General features: G+C 38.6%; 1 protein-coding gene across 1 annotated transcript in view; it reads right to left on the minus strand.

Moving 5' to 3' along the window:
* LOC107599307 (plexin-A2-like) overlaps positions 1–17,109 on the minus strand; it is a gene marked incomplete at its 3' end in the record, with an annotated part of 81,422 nt that overhangs the window by 30,909 nt on the left and 33,404 nt on the right. Inside the window, exons 2-3 of the mRNA XM_016290862.1 lie at positions 15,490–16,818; positions 9,633–9,815 (exon numbers count right to left, since the gene is read on the minus strand). Of these exons, the coding sequence (XP_016146348.1) occupies positions 9,633–9,815; positions 15,490–16,692 (1,386 nt within the window). The remainder of the gene's footprint in view (positions 1–9,632; positions 9,816–15,489; positions 16,819–17,109) is intronic.

Here is a 17,109-nt window from a genome sequence, read left to right on the forward strand (position 1 = left end):
ACAGTGTGAGAGAGACAAAAACACAGAGACACAGAAAAGAGAGAAGACGAAGCACTGAGCTCACAGCGGCACAAAAGTGAAAGGAAGACAGCTGGCCAGTACTCAGCTCTCACACACACACAAGGTTCGGACACACGACTGTACGCAGACAGAAGGCCGACTGAAGACAGTGCCAAGAAGATAAGTGGAAGAGGTCTGGGGGCAGAAGTGTATGTGTGTGTGTGTGTGTGTGTGTGTGTGTGTGTGTTTGATGAGTGAAAGGAACAGCAGGGTCCCTCTATCTCTCAGCCTTTGGCTCTTTAGCCGCACTTCAGTCCTGAGCCAGCCCAGGAATGCTTGAGATCCCTCCTAAAGAACTGTGAGGCTTGGTCTGAATAGCAGAATGAAGTCACTTGCTCTCTTTTTGTCTTTGCTGCTTTAGTCGAATGGGTCAACCTGGGGTCAAGGCACCAAAAATGGGTCTAAAGAACGGTCAAATAGTACTGCTAACCAAACACACATATATCAAACATCACTATTATTATGATTTGAGACTATAAATCACTGTTTAACAGGAATTTCAACATTATGATACTACTGCAATATTTGAAACACCAACCTTGGCTGCCTATAAAGGGGTTGCATCAACTTGAATAACTGGGCTCTTCCTTGTCTAATCCAAGAACAAGCTCCCATTGGAAAACCAGAGCAAGCCAGTCTTCAATATGTGCTCTCGCAGCTCCTAATTTCAACAGCCAATCAGAGTCTCCCACTATTGGTAGGAGGCAAATTGAAGTTGAATAGCCCAGTGTAGAGTAACATGATTAGGAAGATTGCTCACAATCTCGCTGAGAGCCAGCAAGGTGGCACTGAGGGTGCAACACCATCTGCAATCACAGCAGACAATAATGATTACTGTAATCACCTGATCATGCTATCAGGGTGCATCTGCTGGTAAAACTGCTTTTGCGACTACAAAATGTCTGAAAATAGTACACTTGTACTCAGACCATACATATTAAAAATGTGATGTAACTTTTCACAAACAGGCTACAAAACAGAGCCTTAAGAGTCTCGATAAATGGCAAAAATAACACTTTTCAAAGTTATCGGAACATCAACTGTATCTTGTGGAAAGTGGATAGTGACATGAGACAGACGGAAAAAGACAAAGCATTCAATTTACAGGCAGATTGATGCTAATTCAACATGAAATTGAAGGAGGAGGGAGAAATTGTTATGATGATTGAAACGCATGTTCTATTGTTTTGCTCATTTGTGTTCAATATAATTGAAGCTTCCTTACAACACTGAAACCATGAGGAACATTTAAACAAATGCATCTCTCCGCTGTTTGTATCTGGCAGCAGATACTGTATTCAATGGCCTTTTATTTATCTAAAATACTCTGGAACCAGAACATCAAGGATAATATCCGACAACACTAAATATGGAATTAAAACAAGAAAAAAAGCTTGGCTTTTACAAAAAGCACTCAATTTAAGTAATTATGAAACTGCAGGAGAAAAGTTTAACCTCAGCCAACAACACTGCAGATACACCAATTTGTGTTGCTGCACATCAGCATAATTTGTTGTAGTGTTGCAGTATGTCGAGAAACTTCCACCAGTATGAAAACCGATGTGACGGACGCTCCCTTCACCTTGAAAAAACAAATTAACATACAACTGCCGGGCAAGTTTTGCTTAGTGGGACAAACTCTAGTGAGGGTTTTTGCCGCTGACAGCCTGTTTCTAAATGACTCATTAAGTTTCTGCTAAAGTAAAAATGATCTCTGCCGATCTCTCTAAGGAAAGAGCAGTACAGACATCTGGAGAGAGAGGAAAGACTCTAAAAAAGATTTTTGTGATTTTTATGAGTTTTGTGGCTTTTAGTCCATGTGTGTTAAGATACAGCCACGTTGGTGAAATTTCAGCAAAATTTTGTGGGGGACATTTTGTGGGGGAAAATAGTGTAGAGAAGTATGAAACGCAGCTCACACAGAAGTCACTTTCAAACCAAGCAGCTTTCTGTTGGCCAGCGTGACAAATCGGTATGACCAACCTGAACCCAACTTGACTGGTTGTCGGCTGAGAAAAATCACAGAACAACAGTAAATGTGACTGCACCTTTAGTTTTGAGAAATCTATATGCTAGTGTCCTCCAAATATTATTGTTAAACAGATACACACAATTCAAAGCAAGTAAGTCATGCTTCACGGCTGTGACGTGCAATGAAAGATTTTAGCTTTGAAAAAATGAACTATGTCAGCATAGAAAAGAAAACTGTGCCAAGCCATTTCATGGGATCTTTAAAAATGCATACCACTACATTTCAGTGAGCATATGTGCTGGTTTTGTTTGTATTCTCATGAGACGGACAGGGTTTTATTCTGAAGTTGCTGTAAAGCTAAGTTACAGAAGTGCTGGAGAACATGTTAAATTTCCAACGGTCTTTCCTGCTGTGCACCCGAGACAATAAAGCACGTCTTCAGCCACGGCTCATTACAGACCAAATCTAAGGGACGACATGGTGGAATCAGAAGGCTACAGACTGGGAAAGCTAAACATGCTAAAGCCACTACACAGCTGTTTCCCAGCTCATCAAAGACTTAAGCAACTAGCACATCAAACACCACCTTAGACCACAAGGGATGCTCGGAACAAAGTAAAGGCGTTTCTGACAGAGCAGTGATGGAGGTTGAGCTAACTAGCGGACACAGCTGCGTGTCGGTCCACTAAACTGCCGTTCCTTTCATGTGCCGCATTCAGCTGCAGATCACCGCTGTGTCCCTGTTTAAGTCCTCAACACATCCACCATGTCAGCGATGATGTCAGTGTCGAGGAGAGTGGGATGGGTGCCCAGAAACTCACTTAACCAGTTCAATGAGACATTTGTCCAATTAGGGCCTCAAATGCCTGCCAGAAGGAAGCCACCTGAGAAGTTCTTCCCAGCCCTGTCCAAACACAGTCCAAACCAAATACGGATTAACAAACGAAGCAAGATGACAGAAATCAGTTTGGTCATGCGTGCCCACTGCGCTGTTTATGAGATGTTAATGGCGGCATAAACAACAACATACAAAAACAGTGTTGGGGAGAAGCTAACTAAAAATAGAGATGCTACTAACTACATTTCTCAGGAGAATGACAGTAGCGCAGCTGTTTTCAAAACAGTATAGTGAGCTAGTTTTTCTACCAACTAGTGTTGTAACATGATATAATGCTACATTGCTGGTTTCTGTCGTTGTATTGTGAATTAAGCTTTTTATAGTCACGCAAACCATGGAAGTAATCAAAAATACTTCTCTAAACTGTCCTTTTTTGCTTCTATGTAGAGTTCAAAATTCTGATTCTGATTCTTAGTGTCTAAGCAGCATTTAACATATTTATGTAGCAAAATACACAACTATTCAAAAGTTGGGATTAGTTTTTTGTTTTGTTTTTTTAAATGAAATTCATACTTTTGTTCAGAAAGGACACATTAAATTGATCAAGTGACAGTAAAGACATTTCTAATGTTACAAAAGATTTCTATACTTTTAAACTCTATTTAAGAACTCTGAAAAAAATGATCATGGCTTCCCCAAAAATATTAAGTAGAATAACTGTTTTCAACAGTGATAAAGATAAGAAATGTTTTTCGAGCAGCAAATCAGCATGATAGAATGATTTCTGAAGGATCACGTGACACTGAAGACTGGAGTCATTATGCTGAGAATTCAGCTTTGCCATCACAGGAATAAATTCCATTTCAAAATATATTAAAACAGAAAATGGTTATTTTAAATTGCAATATTATTTCACAGCAGTACTATTTTTACTGTGTTTTTGCTCAAATAAATACAGCCTTGGTGAGTATAAGAGACAATTTGTTTTATATGTTTGTAAAAATCTTACTGACCCCAAACTTTTGTAGCATATGTAGTTACACGCTGTTGTTCAACACTATCTGTCACTTATGGGTGTTTTCTAGTTTTAGTAAGTGCATTTATTGAGATCCCTCATTTTTGTACCAGATAAATCTTGCTCTGATTGTAAAAATAAATTACATAATCATATATTTGGTTAAATACTACTATATTTTTGATGAGGAGCCTGACTGATCTATTTTAAAGTATCAGTAGCTAAGTTTAAAAGCAGTTTCCCAAACACTACATAATGCAGATGCAGAATAGTGTCCCTTTGGGTTTTTTTACATGAGTGGAATTACCATGTAGGTCATGCAAACTACTGTCTAATGGGGGTGCGTATAATTAGCCCAGGTGCTCTTTTCAAATGACTTTTTTTTTTTAGTAAACCTGAGTCACAACATATCCTGCAGTCTCCCAGTTCGCGATGCCTGCACTCTGATTGGATTAATGTAGTACAGATTGTGTGACCATCTCAAATCAGCACTAATCTCCCAGTGGGATAACTTTAAAGATCTAATTTTAGCATGCAGTCTTTTCCTCTTTAACAATATCAAAGAGAAAAGCAACCCTCTGGGGCTGATGGCTCCTAACGTATTTCCCCTCCTCTCAGGAAGCCCGCACTCTCCCCTGAGATTTGCACTTAAAACACAATATAAACTTAACTTCATGCCCTCTAATTAATCTGACGCAATACTGCTAACAGAAGCTGACATTTTCAATAGCAAATATGGCAGATCTTGTTCTGCTTACAAATAAGATCTCATTTTAATATAAATGTTAAGTATTAGAACTGCATGTTTTCCCTCTCAATATAAATTCACACGCTTACTAAAATCAGATGCTATCCTGACCTCTAAATAAAATGACTGAATGGGACATTGAATGCCACTGATTTTCATTCTACTGTCCTTGCCACTCTTATCTGCCAAAATCCTGCTGAGGTGAACAGTATCGCTGCTCTGCCACCCATCAGCTCAGAGGGCACTGCTCAGTCTAATGGTAATGTAAGGTCAGGAGCCTATAACACACACAACGTTTTCTGACAGTAAAAAGGAACACCACCACAATATAGCAGTGACTATATCATGAAATGAAATGAAATAATGTATTACCATAATACATGTCCAAATTAAATAAAATTAAAATTAAAAATACTAGGGATGCACGATATATCGGCCACCATATCGGTATCGGCCAAAATTTTCATATCGGTGCATCCCTAAAAAATACCAGTAGATAAAACAGCATAGCAATGGTATCATATATGAATAATTTTCATATTCATATCAATGTACATCTAAAAAGAACAAATCTGTTATCTTTGTTTTTCTACTTTACATTATACCATTTTGATGCTCAATTTCACTTCAAGCATGTAAAAGTTGACCATCACACTTTATCATTCATCAGTTATTACATTTAAATAATCATTGTTCTCTGTATTGACCAAAGTGATTATGGCGTTTTCAGAATCCTGCATGCTATAAATCAATCTAAGAGCCCAGTGGATGGCTGTAAATGTTGCTTATATTCAGCACTCTCCAATATTTCATTCAACCTAAAACAGCTACAGAAAAGGAGTGTGAAAATGACTAATGTTGGAACTGTTTAACCTACAGCAGCCTGGTGGAATGTGGACAATAGCACCCTGGGTCTGCTTTCATTAATTCATTCAAAGGGCTTTTTCCTCAACTTGTGTGTCCAGCTACTAGTCCAGCTACTGTATCTGCTTTAACAGGGTATATACTGTATATACAGTATATATATATATATAGAGAGAGAGAGAGAGAGAGAGAGAGCGAGAGAGAGAGAGAGAGCTCAACCAGCATGGAACTTCTGCTTGGAGCACGGGAGGGTACGGCAGGGAACTGTGTCGATTGAATGGGGAATTTTTGTATGTGTGTGAGAGCGAGCAAGAGGGAGGGAGAGAAAAAGAGAAAGTGGCAACAGAGAGTGGTGGGTTTGCTCTTTGGGAAAGGAGCCAATCCAATTACAGGCAGCAGTGCAAGCCCGGTTTCTTCAGCTGAGCTAAATTTCACATTTCATCAGTCTCTTCCCTTCTCTCACTGCTGCTGTGCTACACTTTCTCCCTCTTTCTCTCATTCCCTCCACCTCCTCTTGCAGGTGGAGGACAGGAACAGGCAGATCATGCAACAGACTCCATTCTTCAAAGATGAGGCGCAACCACTCACCCCTGTACAACAATATATCACCTATAGAGCATCAAAATCTTGTAACATCAGCATGGCCGCAACTAGGGCTAGGTCATATAGCTAAAAGGAAATTATACTTTTAAAATTGTTAATTAAAAAATTGATATATTGATATATAAAAATGTTGTTATTATTATTATTATAAAATTTGAACTATTTAATAAAAATAACAAAATACACACACACACATACATATATATGAATGTCTCAAAAAATACATTCTTCTTATTACCGGTATTACATTTTTCAAATTGCTATAGAAATTCTACATAGAAAATGTCTTGATTGTAGTATACAAGTAAAATACAGTAAAAAATCTGGTTAAAAATAATATTTTTTTCCATTTCTTTTTCAATTAATCATTTAATATTATATTAAAATATATTGTATATTTATTTTATTATTTTTGAATATTTAAACATTTTATATGCACCAGTATAATACATAGTAATTCAAAGTTTCATTTTTTAACTACATTAGATTCATATTTACATAATATTTTTTCATTAGACATTTAATATGCAAAAAATGCCACAAGGAGACGCAAGCAAATCATTGAATCAGTGGTTTGTTTGATTAAATGGACAGTTGATTCATTTAAATTAATTGAACTAACAAGCTCCAGTGCCAGTTTTGCTCTGAAATCAGTGTATTAAAACATATTTTCAAACATTTCAAAACAAACTACATGGTCAATAGGAATCTTTGTGGCCAAATAAAAATCACTGCAATATCCATGATGCTGTTTAATTTGATATCACCAACAATCTCATAGAAAACATTTGGTGAATGTTCAATAAATATCCAAATTATCATCCAGCCCTAGCTGGAACACAAAAGCCATATACTCAAGAGTTGCACAGCAGGGAAACAGGCTCATGGACACAAAACAAAGTATCTCACAAATCCCAGCTTCCTGAGTTCTCAAGGCTCGTCTGTGTATTCTCCAAGAGACACACTTTTTGGGGCTGTGATAGCTCCCTAACCTTTCCAAAACACACAAGCTCTCATAAGGCCGTCTCATCCTCTTCCTCGACACTGTTACGCCTTGTGCAGATGTGACTGAATTCTCAGGGTTTGCAGAGACTATCGCAAGACACTCAGTATTTCCATCTAGGGTAATACCTCTCTAATTCCACCATATCGGTATGTTTCATTCTCCGTTCTGCCCACTAGGGCGGCGATATGAGAATCCAAGCAAGCTTGAGGCTAGAAAAACATGCCACGGCAGCACTTCTAAGAGCACAGCGCTGTTGGCCTAATTTAATTTCACCAACCGCGAGGAGAAAAAAATAACATTAATTAATAAGCCACTAAAACAAGAGGATTACAGAGAGCGAATGCCTCCGATGCCACTTCCTGATTGCAGTGCCTATTCAATTATAAATTAATTAATCAAGGCGCAAAACACAATTTGGACGTTGCCGTGCTACCGGCATGAAACAAACACTCGGTTTGACACTTTGACATTGTCCGCTCTCCCTTGCGTCTGGGAAGGCAGCTGTTATTCGTGTGTGTTTGTAGGGGGGCAGGTGGGAACGAGGGACAAAACCAATGTTTGTAGAGCAGGTCTCTCTCTGTCTTCATCCCTTTGGTGTCTCCTGCAGCTGCTGTGGGGTGAGGACATGCCTGTTCCTGCTCGTCTAACAGGGTCTGGCCTGTCACTCAACGCTATCGTGCCCCAAAGTAGGCATGAGTCCCAAAAGCAGCTGACGGCTTCCCCAAATGACCCTTGTCATTTTCATAATTGCCTACTGCAGGTAGTCTCATCTTGCTAATAACCACAGCAGTTCCATTAGCCACATGCTAACATGTCAACACTTAATGAACTGGATGCTCAACAAAGGGCAAACTTTTTGAACCACACAAATAGATCTGTAAAGTCAACATGAAATCAAAATTACTTTCTCAAAACACTTATTGGATTAATCGTGCACATTTCAGTTAATGTTTATGTAGGGTGACCATACGTGCCATTTTCCCAGGACGCGTCCTGGTCAGGATTTCTATATTGCCTAAAATATCTAGGTTTTGGCTTTGTTTGCATGTGCAGACCGATCGGTGTATGACATCAAAGTACCTCAAGAGCATTTTAAAAGCATAAGGAACCGTCTGTATGGTATTTTGATGTCATACACCAATTGGTCTGCACACGCAAACAAAGCCAAAACCTAGACATGTCCTGGGAAAATGGCACGTATGGTCACCCTAGTTTATGTCAGTATTGTTATTGTTAACTAAAATAATTTGCAAATCCATTTCAGTAATTGAAATAAAGCTGCAATAAAATATTAAATTTGTATGAAAGTGAAGTGTTGCTTTGGCAATAAATAAATAAGTTTAAGTACTAAAATGACTAAAACTAAAACTGAAATAAATATAAAGCTTTTTAGAAATATAAAAAAAATTAAAATGCCAAAACTTAAAATTACTAAAACTTAAACTAAAATTAAAATGGAAATGTAAAAGATATACAGTTATAATTCAAAACATTAATAAATACTATAATAATATAAATAATACTAAAATAAAATTGGTTAATGTAGAAAAAAAAATGTTTTCATAATCCTAAATCAAAAAGGCCAAACTGTCTCTGGCTCAGAAACTATTTTTCTTTTTGGCTGATGACATCTAGAGCAGAAACAAATATATCCTATTAGCTAAAATGTTATTTAGTTATTGTTTTAGGCTTATGTTGTACTGTAGGTAACACAGCCTTTCTAAAATTGTGTCAATAGTTAGCACAGTAATTAGGGATGCACCGATATGAAAATTTTGGCCGATAACGATATGTTTATTATTCTTTATTTTTGAAAGCCAATAACCGATATGTTGGCCTATAAATCTACAGTAATTTATGTCTACGTTTTTAGATAAATAAAATTATCTGTATATATATAAATCTGTTTCTTGTTAAATATAGCACATCTAATGGGTAGTGAAAGGCGTTTCATGTTGACTTAAGTGATAGAAGTTGAGTGATGGTTTCTCGTCTATTGCTGCCATTACCAACCAAAAAGGTACATCTAACACCACATTTTCTCTTTATGCCCTTTATCTGAAAGAGATTATAATAACGCATATGATAACCCTAACAGTGTCTGGCTCTTCTGTCTAACATCCTTTCCATGGGTTTGGCTGAGAAGACATTCTATTAAAATTAATAGACTAGGGAGGCAGACAGGAACCCCTGAGGTCGCTTTAAGCTGCCCATTATGGTCGGGAAAGTGAACAGAACCAGAAGAATCCTACAAAAAAGTATTAAATATTTAGTCAAAAAGTTTCTGGTTCCCTCTTTTCCATCTCTACTTTTAAATGAGGCCAGTAGAGCACTTCAAAGCAGTGCTCCAGAAGACACCATTAATAACTAACATGACACACTGTTTGCGACCAAAAATGTTTGCCTGTACGTGAGGTGAGAGGTCTACAACTTCTCCATTTAACTCAAACACGTCTAACTCTGTACACATCTCAGATTCTCAGCACAACGTTCCAAGACAAAAAACCCATCTGCGACAAGACTCACCTTTTTCAGTCGTCCACTCTTGGTGCCAACAAAAGCCACACAGTAGCCATTATAGATGTAGGACGTCACCGAGGTCATGCGATCACGGCTTTCTGTATAAAGTGTGTGTCCGGTCACCAGCTGAGAGCCGCCAAGGGGCTGGTTGATGTCCAAACCGCAGAAGGAGTCATCAATAGGGACAGGCTACAGGAGGAGAAAGGTCAACCGAGAGTCAGCAGTTTGCTTTGAATCTAAAAGTCAAGGTGAGTTCGGTTGTTTATACAGACATCAGTTAGAGGGTGAAAAGGTTGCACTGATTTTAATACAGGCAAGCACTTTGTAAGCAAATCACATTAACCGATCCAACGTCAGCTGGTTGTTTTGATGTCAAGTGAGGGTAAGCAATGGATCAGGGAACACTACAGGTCAATTTGCACCATTTTTAGTGCAAATAAATAAATAAAATCAAAAACTGTTAAGACAAAATTATGGATTTTTACAACCACTCTCACACAAAAAATACTGTCTGAAATGTTGTGCTGTGATGATTTGTAACTTGTTTTATTAGTAGTAGTATTTTTTTTTTACTGTCTACCAAAAAAAAATCAATGTAGGTATTTGGGACTACTGTAAAATATATATATTTCAATGGCTTTAAGATAAAACCTACACACTACCACTTGAAAGGTTATTTGTGCATTTTAATTCATTTATTTTTTAATAAAATGTTTTTTAGCAAGGATGCATTAAATTGATCAAAAGTTACAGTAACGTTGCAAAATATTTCTATTTCAAATAAATGCTGTTCTTCTGGACTTCATCAATGAATCCTTAAAAAAATGTCATGGTGTTCACAAAGATTTTAAGCAGCACAACTTTGATAATAAACATCTAAATTTCTTTCATGGGCAGAAAATCTGCATATTAGAATGATTTCTGAAGGATCATGTGACAGAAGACGGGAGTAATGGCTGCTGAAAATTCAGCTTTGCATCAAAAGAATACAGTAAATTACTTTCTAAAATGTATTAAAATTGAAAACAGTTATTTTAAATTGTTTTTCATTGAAACAGTAAAAACTGTTTGTTACTGTAATTTTAATCAAATAAATGCAGACTTGGTGAGCATAAGAGACTTCTTTAAAAATATTTTAAAAAATCTTACGGACCCTATACTTTTGAACAGTAGTGTATATTCACTATGAAATTTTCCAAGACTTTTCCAAGCATGGAAATCACTGTTTAAAAATTCTCTGACATTTACAGGTTTTACGGTTAGCGTGGGATTCAGTTTTACTAGTGTATTACACTATCAAGTGATGCCCAACCAGCTGGTAGTTTGCATTTGCAGTGAAGGCCAGAGAATACGGACTCATGTTCAGTTTCTGAGGGGAGACAGTAACCGGACCACTGAGTGTGGTTTCCCCAGCTAGATGCTTGGTTTTCATGTTCCCGCTCTGCTCTGGTGAGTCCTGCCTGGCTCCCTGACTGCCTCATTACCCTGTGCTATAAGAATAGTGTAGCTCACCCCGGCTGGGGACAAAAGCACGTTCACACACACTTACACACCACACCAGCCGAAAACAACACCTATACAGATGAGACCAGGGCTAAAACCATAAGCACACAGTCTCTAATTCTGATCTAAATGATCTAGTCAGGGACAGAGTGTTTCTATAAGTTCAGGCACTTCTTTGTTGCAATTGATTTTTTTATTAAAACTAACAAATTGTAACATTTTTCTTTTAAAAACTTTTTACCACGCCACCTTTATTTCTGCTATTTTCTAGATGCAGACTTTCAATCTTATACGATTAAAATGCATAAAATGAGCATATAAATAAATAAATACTTTCAATCTTTATATATTTATTTATTACAACTGTCCCTCATTTCCATCTTTTAAGTAAATATGAATATCAAAATATTTTAGTGTGTATTTTCAATTAAGTTATAATTTTGTCAAATTATAATTTTTATTTATTTATTTACCTAATTTGAATTGACAAATTTAATTTTCGATACCGAATGCTGCTAAACATCATTTAAGATGTGGTGGAAATGACTCTTGGAAATGACTTTCAGAAAATGTACAGAATCCTCTGGTTCTCCATGTATATCCACTTTTGGACACTGTTAGTAGACAAACTAGTCAGAGTGTGAAATATGTGTCCACAGGGCCAAAAGAAACACCATATTTTTCCTTCGCTCACTTTCTATTGCTCTCTGCTTGTATCTCCCCCTCTCTCTCAGACACACACATACACACCACCTTAAACTAAAGAGATTGAAGCTTATAAACATTTACAATCTAATGGGAGGGCCTATGGTCCATTTTTCATGCCACATGCATGCATGGGCCACTATCAATCCTCATTTGAGTTTTGGCGGCGAGTTACAACACTCAGCGGCATTTAGATTCAGGTCATCGGAGTTTGTGACTGACACTGGCCTCAAAGTGCCATGTAGAGTAAGAGAGATGGATACTGTGCGCTCGGTCATGATGCTGAACGCAGCACTGCTCGTCCCCAACACTCCGCAGCCCTTTAATATCAGCCTGCTCGACTACAGGCTCACGCTATAAAATCTTTACTGCCTCCCAGCCCTTCACAAGCTGGGGAACAGCAATAAAGCAGGGATGTAAATGCCTCATACTCGGCAGATCTCGTTCCAGCCCTTCTTCATCATGTTTTCTTTTATTTTTCAATCCAAAAATAACCTCCTTAGAGATTTTCAGATCTGTTCCTCAAATACAGTTGGCCTTTGACTACATTATTTAAATATGTTTGTATGCAATGTCCTTTTTAGTCAGTCCACTCTGTATTCATCTTGGTAATGCCCTAGGGCAGCTATATTCTGGTCTTGCCAATCTTATGCTAATTTAGAGAAAAGGATTCATTCTACATCTTATGTACTTCAATGGGGAAAGATCAAAATTTCCCAAATTGATGATGAAATCTGGCAAAGATGGTATCATAAATGTTGCTACTTTAAATGAGCTAAAGTAGCAAATGTTACATTTCTAAATTTATAGAATTTAACCAATCAATATGATTATTAACTTGAATTAATTGATACATTTTATATATGTTGTTAAAAAAAAATCTTACACTGAGTGTGAGCTTTTTAACCTTCAGCGCCAAAGTTTGCTTCCCTTGTGCTCTTTGTTATGGAACCTATCTAAAGTGCCTGATTAGATATTCACATGCAACGCTTATGCTCATCACTGGAACCCATTTCCTATTACTGCTGTTTCAGGTAGGAGGTTATTGTTCCATACACAAATCTGGAAAAAGGGTCGCTACTTTGGAAGCCACCTGATCAAAAGAGTGTCCTCCTTAGGTCAGTGCTCAAACTAGCACTGCGATAGGCTTGATCAGGCAGCCTGATGAAACGTAACACCGGCTGAATGAGTGAATAGCATCAAAGGGCTGCATGTAAAGCAGCGAGCAGGATGGCCAGGCAGGAAGACAGTTGCAAGCTGGGCTCTGTGATAAATCTTTCATTCAGTCTTCTCGGCTTATGACTTCTCTTCCTATCACCCTGTGTGAAAGTTTCACTTTCTCTGTGATTCAGCAGAGACACTGAAGCCGAAGGAACTAGACCAAAGTCAGAGGACATGTTTCCAGTAATCAAAAATAGCCTGAAATAACTGACAGGAAATTAAACAAAAACATCATGGTAGGGGATTTCTAGCAGTATTTTTAAGGTAAAATGAGATCTAATAGCAAATGAAAACGTCTGAGGAGGATTATTTTACTGTAAAAATATTTTCATACTCCTACTGGTCATGAAAAGGGAGTAAACAAAAAGCTTGGTGGCAGCAAGAGGATGGTGAGTTGTGGCGTTTTATTCATGTGGGCTCACAGACTTCGCTATGCTAATCGTTAAAGATCTACCTGCATAATACCACAGATTTATTGAACGGCATTGACTGAGGAGTGTTTACAGAACATATATCTTCATATTTTAATATCTCAGACCTCCTCCTTAGTCAATCCTGACACTCCTCTAGTACCAGAAGAGAAGACGCAAGAGGTTTCTAGTGCAATGTTTTTAATGAGGCCTAGAAAAACATGGAGGAGGGCTGGCTGACATCATAAGCCACTGAAGGCCCCCCTGGGGTCAGACAGGGGATCCTCTAGGGTCCTTAATGGGGCCAGAGTGGAGTCTGCTACTATGAAGACCACCCTGCTCAGACACTCAATAATGTTTTCCTCAGAGTGACAATCACCTCTGACATCATGCTAATGGCGAATTTACTGAAGCTAATAAAGAATGCCCTGGAGGAAACCACATAGCAATAGTTTGTCATTAAGACTCTCTCTTAAATTTCACGTACACAGATGCAAAACAATCAATGACAGCTAGAGTTGGGTATCGAGATCCAGTTCCATTTTAGAACCATTTCAATTTCTGTACCTGAAATTTGTTCAGTTGTTTTTTTTTAAATATATTTTTATTATTATCTTTTTGGAATCGAAACTAGGAATCAATAAGAATCAGAATCGAAAAATTTCAAATGATACTCAACCCTACTGACAGCCATAAAACAATACACACATTCATATTTATATTTATATAAGCATCAACACTTGTACATAACTTGTAAATAAACGTACACACAGAGAATTATTATAATTCAATTTGTTTACACCCCCAGTTAAACAGCAAAAACTCTGAGGACTGTGATTTTTTTGGAGCAAGACTAGTAAAGAACAAAGAAAACGCAAGAGTAATTTCATGTGGTCTTTTGTGTGACATCCTGTGACTTCCTGCTTTATTTATTAAATTTGTTCTGGAGAGGAATATTACCACTTTGACATGACACCATTTACCTAAACTTCAATGAAGCCACTCATCCTATCAGCGCTAAACAATTACCCATAATTACAGATGGATAAAGAATATTTTGAAAAAAACAATTTACAATTATAAAAACAAGTTGAAAGGATTAGTCTAAAATTAATTTCATGGGATTTGTTGGGGTGTGCTTTCATGCTTAGACTAACCCTAACTCTGCCTGACATTCAATCCTGTAGGTTGCAATGTTCAACAGGATTGCTTGGATAGTATCCTGTTACACTCTTAAGAATGAAATATGGATATGCAAGAACAACAACCAGCAACATAAACATTATGATGCAGATCCTATCTTTATTCCAAAGAAAACATAAAATTTGTAACAATTCCCCATCTGACTGTTTTGATCTTCTGAGGTTTTCTAGTGAGCAAAAGCAGGCATGGGAACTGTCAGTTTCTTAGAGGGCAAAAAATGTATATTGCGCCAAGAGAACATCATTCAAAGGCAGAGAACTTGAAATAAAGGTCTTAAATAAGCCATGCACACAACAAGCTCAATTAAAGTAGTACAATTTGTAAAGAGCTTCCATGATTAGGGTTTCAGATACTACATCTAACAATGCTTCAAATTCAAAGCTGGTTTAACAAGCTAATTAGTAAGCTAGCTGCTGTGGCTAGTAATAACAAAAAGGTTTCTTACCGCTTTGGTACAAGGTACATCCTTTCCCAACAGCCAGTTGAGCTCCAAGTTCCCCTCTCCCTGATAGCAGGACTGATTTTGATCTTCTGAGGTTTTCTAGTGAGCAAAAGCAGGCATGGGAACTGTCAGTTTCTTAGAGGGCAAAAAAATGTATATTGCGCCAAGAGAACATCATTCAAAGGCAGAGAACTTGAAATAAAGGTCTTAAATAAGCCATGCACACAACAAGCTCAATTAAAGTAGTACAATTTGTAAAGAGCTTCCATGATTAGGGTTTCAGATACTACATCTAACAATGCTTCAAATTCAAAGCTGGTTTAACAAGCTAATTAGTAAGCTAGCTGCTGTGGCTAGTAATAACAAAAAGGTTTCTTACCGCTTTGGTACAAGGTACATCCTTTCCCAACAGCCAGTTGAGCTCCAAGTTCCCCTCTCCCTGATAGCAGGACTGCATTCGCTCCTTGATCCGTGCATTGATGTCCCGAATGCTGAAGACACAGAGGGCTGAGTCATCAGGTGGATGGTGGTACTGTTTTTGACCTTTGGAAAAGACAGCAAAGAGGACATCATCTTGAGCGCTAATGTTGAGGGATGCCGCAAGCACTCGTCCAGGTTTGCCCAGGTAGGCCGCCTGCAGAAGGCGGTACTCAATTCTGTTTCGGACACAACCAATAGGCAATGACACATAGGAGTGGAATTTATGGTCATCTTTGCAGAGTCGGACGATTCGAGAGGTGTAAAACAGGTCGTTTGAGGGCCCGCTGGAAGACAAGCTGTTCTCGGGCGTCTCCGGTTGCACGGTCAGAAAGTAGACGAAATTGCCGCTGGCAAAGCCATAGATGTAGTAGATGTCGAAATGAGAGACCAATGCCAGGGTGTCGGAGGGAATCTTGATGAGAGATGAAACAAAGTCAGTGTGTAGCTCATAGTCCAGCATAGCTGAAGACTCCGGATCACGAGGAAGCTTCCGGCTAGAGATGGTTGGAAAGTAGTCTTGCTTCCCATCCACAGCTGTACCAATGAAGAGGGTCCCATCCTTACCCTGTGAGGGCACAATGACTCCATACATAGTGCCCATCTGGTTGACACTGGAGAGGTAGTGCTCTTTTTTGTGAGACGGCTCCACCAGAATGAAGAGGTCATCCAACCGTAGCAGTTTGCAGACACCTTGGTAGAGGCTTCCGCAGGCAAGTAGTCGGTTCTGAGAGTAGTCGATAAGTAAAAGTTTGTTGATGTTGTTGGTAGAAACCAATGGTTCAGAGCAAGGCTGAACGATAAGTGGAGGGTAGCAGGCCTTGTTGTCATCTTCTGGACCAGTATCATGGGATACTAATAATGTCAGGTTTCCCGATAACTTGTAGACACGGTTGACAGCACCAATGTAGAGTGCTCCTGTCGTCTTGTGAACTGTCATGTGATTGAAGGCCCATTCTCGTCGCTCAGGGTGAAACGTTGTAAAGGACTGTTCACAACACACTCCAGGCAAGATTAAGACTAACAACCAGCATGTAAAGGACAATTTGGAACCATGTCCAGGGCTTTGTTTCAAAGTCCTCTTTGAATCCTGCTGTCCCTCCATGGTCCGAGGGACCCAACAGGTTAGAAAATTAAGAGTTTAAAGAAGTATCAGAAGGCTCAATCTTCGTCCTCGTAATCCAAAGGCTAACTCTATGGTGCAGCTCCTCACCAGCGTCTCCGCATGTTTCTGAAAGAGAGAAGAGCAAGAGTAATGAGTACATAAATCAGCATCAGAACATCTAGACTCGCAAAAGGAAACCGACAATGGAAATTGCACCTCATTTACTAAACCAAGGCCCTCTGCATCCTTTGAAGGAATGTGTCAACTAACCCAAGAGGAGGGGGCGGCTTCTCTAAGGGACAATGGCAGGAAAGGTTTATCTTCACATTCCAAAGGAGTTGTTGGGCAGGATTACACAACGCAGGAAGGAGAGGCACATCGTAGCAACGGAAATTAGCATGACCTGAGTCACTCTGC

The sequence above is a fragment of the Sinocyclocheilus grahami genome, unplaced genomic scaffold, assembly GCF_001515645.1.
Source record: "Sinocyclocheilus grahami isolate Dianchi unplaced genomic scaffold, SAMN03320097.WGS_v1.1 scaffold13.1, whole genome shotgun sequence".
NCBI lineage: Eukaryota > Metazoa > Chordata > Actinopteri > Cypriniformes > Cyprinidae > Sinocyclocheilus > Sinocyclocheilus grahami.